The sequence below is a fragment of the Sinocyclocheilus anshuiensis genome, unplaced genomic scaffold (genome assembly GCF_001515605.1).
Source record: "Sinocyclocheilus anshuiensis isolate Anshui unplaced genomic scaffold, SAMN03320099.WGS_v1.1 scaffold449, whole genome shotgun sequence".
In the NCBI taxonomy this organism is placed as follows: domain Eukaryota; kingdom Metazoa; phylum Chordata; class Actinopteri; order Cypriniformes; family Cyprinidae; genus Sinocyclocheilus; species Sinocyclocheilus anshuiensis.
In genome coordinates, this window is record NW_015537950.1 from 257,990 (window position 1) to 262,734 (window position 4,745).

Sequence of the window (4,745 nt, forward strand, 5' to 3'; positions counted from 1 at the left end):
GAATGATGTGTGCTCCCGGCGCCTATTTATACTATAGTCGCACCGGTAGTGACGTCATGGCTGTCGCCGGCCAACGAGTTGGTGTTTTTTCAATGTATGCTTCAGACACGGGTCACGACGAGGCGTTCCCTATAGCGACCCCTAGAGGACGCAGTTCGAAGTTCCCATGAAACGGAACTCATCAATGACCAGATGAAAAGCTGAAGAGCCCATGTATCTGCAACTTGCATCTGTTCCTGATCTAAATAAGATTCATATCCATCAGAAACTCTCTTTGCTGGTCGCTTTATGGGCAGGGAAATGTATAAAGAGGATTGAAATATGACTGTTCATTAGTTAAAATGCTTCCAGAAGAAAATGTCTCAGGAACACTGTGTTACTGCCGCTGCCAGAGTCTGATGTCAAATAGTACTTAAGCTTTGGTTACATCAGAAAATGTAATGAAAAGTGTGATTGATTGCAAAATTGTCTAAAGATGAGATTGTATTCTTACCCTGTACTATACAGGCTCCAAGATACGCAGCATCAGCGAAGGGACACAACAGCCTACCGTGGTACACGTCTCTCTTCAGCTGCAGGTACAGAAGATACCTGACAATAGAAACAACAGTTGAGGAGACATTTCCAAAGAGTGTTAGTGTTATTTTGACATGAAACATTCACCATGGATTCTCTTTCTTTGGCTACATTCACAGTACAAGCCAAAGTGTCAAATCTCAATATATATATTTTTTTCTTAATTCCAACCTCAGATTTTGGGTTCAGGCTGTTCACATGACCCTTTAAATATGGCCCACATCAGAGACTCTGAATAAGCTAAATATGCATAAGTCACCCTATCTATCCCAACGTGTTTATATTAATATAATTTTATCTTCAACAAATCTCATAATACATTTTAAAAAAAAAATCATATTTTGATTATTCCTAATTTAAAAGTAAGCATTATTATTTTAACTTTTCACACACACACATACACAAATACAATATATATAGAGTGCAATTCAAAATGTATTTTATGATTACAAAATTATTTTAAAAGATTATGATTATTACACTGCAAAAACTGGTAACCTGCAATATTTCTATATTTCTAAATACAATAAAAAAAATAACATGCTTTATTATATGAAATGGGCTTGGTTGTATAAATTGATATACTTTGATTAATATTTTTTATTTAAATCAAATTAATTTAGATGCTACCATTTTTAGTTTACCTTCTTTCAGTTACCCTGAATCATGCACAATTATGATGAATGAGGAATTACACTGACTTAAATTCGCTTGAATTCCAATCCACCTTTTTACATGTACCTTTTTTAGAATTGAACAGAACTGAAAATGTTCAATTTTGCTGTTCACACTTGGACACAAAACAAAAAAAGATCAATGTCACATTTGAAGCACAACTGTAAACATGTGAAATCTGTCCAATACCAGTAAGCACAAACATATCAGCAACGATATATTAACTTTAAATGTCACACTGAATATCACACAACAGTTAGAATTATAACTGTTTATAGTTCTTTATATATAGTTCTGATTGTATTTCTTACAAAAGATTATTAAAACATAATTTAAAATGTACTTTAAAGGAAAATTTTTAATTTGACAAAAGTTTTACAAAGTGCACTTTTTAAAAGTGTATTAAATGTGTTAAGAAACAGTCATTAAAGTGCCTCTTTAAGTACATTTACAGTAAGTGGTATTTTATTTCATTTGTTATTATCTAAAAAGTGCATATGAAGTACACTACTAGTGCACATTTAATACTATTAAGTACACTTCTTTTTCATAAGCGATATGTGACATACTTCCAAGTGAAACAGGATATTCAAGGAAAAATATATTATAGGATGGTTTGCGGGACATTTCAAGCCATTTCAGAGGTGAAGCAAGTTATCACATTTGATGAAAAATTATAAAAACTATTGGAATAACGTGCACTCCCAAATAGTTCACAATAAGATTAATTTAATTATTTGATTTCATGTTGACTTATGGGGTTTGCACAACAGGATTGCAATGCATTGGCCAAACATTTTTGTGCACTTGCACATTTCTGTTTTCTCCATTCTCGCTCTTTCTAACCCACTGCACTCAAATCTATTATACTTTAACATGAAAGCAGCCGCAGATCAGCCGTTCTGGCTTCAGCTGCAAAGTAAACATGCTCTTTCCAAATGAAACTGGAACAATCATTTTTAAAATGCAAATCTCTTCCAGAGGATCCTCCGTCTTGTATACTTGACTTGAGAGATTCCGAGCTGTTTATGCTGTGACTGGCCCGGGTTGTTTTAATGTTATTCTAATGCCATTTGAACATTAGATCACAGTCCTGTTACCTTGTCAGCTCTTCCTTGATCTTGATTGGTTCCTGAGGGTAGAACTTCACCCTGAAGCACATAGTGTACGGCTGCTGACCTGAAAACAATCAGACGAGGGCAGAGAGAGACTCACTTGAGGGTAAGCCAGTAAATGTGAGAGAGATTATGCAGAGAACTGTAACCGAGGGCATGAGGGGAGCTAAAATGATTATATTAATCCATGAGATGAGGGAAGCCCCTCTGGTGAAGAATGAAATGAAGTCTTCAAAGATAAACGTAATGAATCTGAGAAGTTTAGAGCTCGGAGGGAAAGATTGATTTCATTGACGTCACCACGTCACTTCAGAGAATGTCTGCTTCGAACACTTTGTCTGCGATCTTTCTCTGTCACTTTTCTGATTGTGAGTGACGTTTAACCTGTGTAAGGTTGGTGACGCTAGCAATATTTCTGTGACATTTTCATAGGCAATACATACATAGACTATTGTAAATAGCACTGAATGAAGCACAACTCACACATAAGTCACTTATAAACCAAGCAGCTTTATGTTGCTCAAACAGGGCTGTACATATATGTCACACTAATACTCATAACACCCTATTTTGGAAGAAAAAAAAGGAATGATAATACTTCTCTCTAAAGTAATTTGAAGCAAACAAATGGGAATCCATCATTTTTTCTCCAGTACAGAGAAGTGTAGAGGAGTTTATTGTTCTCTCAGTGGATGCATAAGATTTCCTGACAAAAATTGAGAAAATAATGTCAAAGATTTTTTTATCATAATAATTTAATATTTTATAATAAAATCTTAGGCCCCCTGCAAATTAACATGTCACCTGCAGTTTCCCTAAAATAAAAGTTTTCTGTAAAATAGTAATAATAATAATAATAATAATTATTATTATTATTATTATTATTATTAAATACTATGTTTTGTATATTATAGAAAAATAGTGTTATTACAATAATAATAATTCTTATTTTGTTTAACATTTTTTCTTAGAATAATTATAGTCATACTTAATTATTACTATATTGATATATAAAACTATTTTTTCAAAAACCTGCTGTTCTTTATAATTTTTTGGCCATTTTGCCAAAAACATTTCTTGTTAAGAGTTGGATTTTGTGTGCCCTGTAGAATATGAAGGTCCTTTGTCAGTCACATGGCCATTTAAGTGATGATCTGCACTACTTGTGGTTGTTTTCAGAGATGGTAACATATGTTTTATTCTTGTGTTACAATTTTGTAGAATGTTCTACAAAACTTTCAACCTCTGTAGCACCAGTGCTATGTCCAAAAAGTGCTAACATACAGTCCTGTTAGGGCTACTAAATTGATTCAGTCAAAAGCAGTGATTGTTTTCTCTCTCTTTTTTTTGGTGTTGTTTGATTAACATTAAGGACATTTCCAGTAGCAGATATATTAGGCTGCTGTCACAAGATCTAATGCATGGATCCAATATACTGATACACATCTGAAATTCTTCCAACTTTTAGTGTTGTTTAGTTTACTTAAGACCATAGGAGTAATTTGCGGGTGGGACGGGTGGGACATGTCCCCACCACTTTTTGCCAGGGTCGATATTGTCCCTACCACTTTTTGAAAGTAATTGAAAAATATATTGCGGAAGGTATGTATTAAAAGGGAAAACAAGATCAACAAATCATTCTTCATAATTTAATTAGGGTGATAAAAAAACAAACAAAAAAAAACATTTGACTCCTTACGCATGCATAACTCGTGCAGTGCTATAACGACGTGATTTGCAGCTGTCGCACTTTTCGTAATGTCATTAGGCTATAGCATTTTATTTAAAAAATGGAGAGCTTCCTTGTGCTAAGTACGCCTGCCCTCTACTAAAGATTTTTCTAGTCAACTAGTCGCACGTTATATTAAATTGATTAATATAATAATATATTAACCATACTTCAATATAGGCTATAGGCAGACGAATTAGGATAGCCACTCGATTTTGTAATATTCTTTAATTTTGTAGTCAGTATGAAAAGGTGCATTTCTATTAAAGGCACGTCCATTTAATAAACTTGAGTCAGTGTCGGGTGCAAAGATGAGGTTGCCGAATGCCAACGCTGATCGCCATCTTCACCATCTTCACACTTTAATAGAAATGCACCTTTTCATACGGACTACAAAATTAAAGAATATTACAAAATCGAGTGGGCGAGTTTTCCTTATATTTATTTTATTATTCATATAAAAATTATAATAACCTGTTTTGGTTATAATTACTATGAATTGCATTAATCGCTTCTTAAACCAGAGAAGGTGAACTTGACCGCTTCTTAAGGTGAACATGTTGGTATTCTTGTGGGGGGAAAAAAACATGCAAGCACTGTCACCGGCATCACCGGCAGTCTTTTTGTTTTCATTTTTGAAACACTTATCT

General features: G+C 33.9%; 1 protein-coding gene across 1 annotated transcript in view; it reads right to left on the bottom strand.

Moving 5' to 3' along the window:
* The window catches only part of frmd3 (FERM domain containing 3), an 83,752-nt gene that overhangs the window by 43,628 nt on the left and 35,379 nt on the right, over nt 1-4,745 (bottom strand). The window contains exons 4-5 of the mRNA XM_016455087.1: nt 2,352-2,430; nt 494-591 (exon numbers count right to left, since the gene is read on the bottom strand). Of these exons, the coding sequence (XP_016310573.1) occupies nt 494-591; nt 2,352-2,430 (177 nt within the window). The remainder of the gene's footprint in view (nt 1-493; nt 592-2,351; nt 2,431-4,745) is intronic.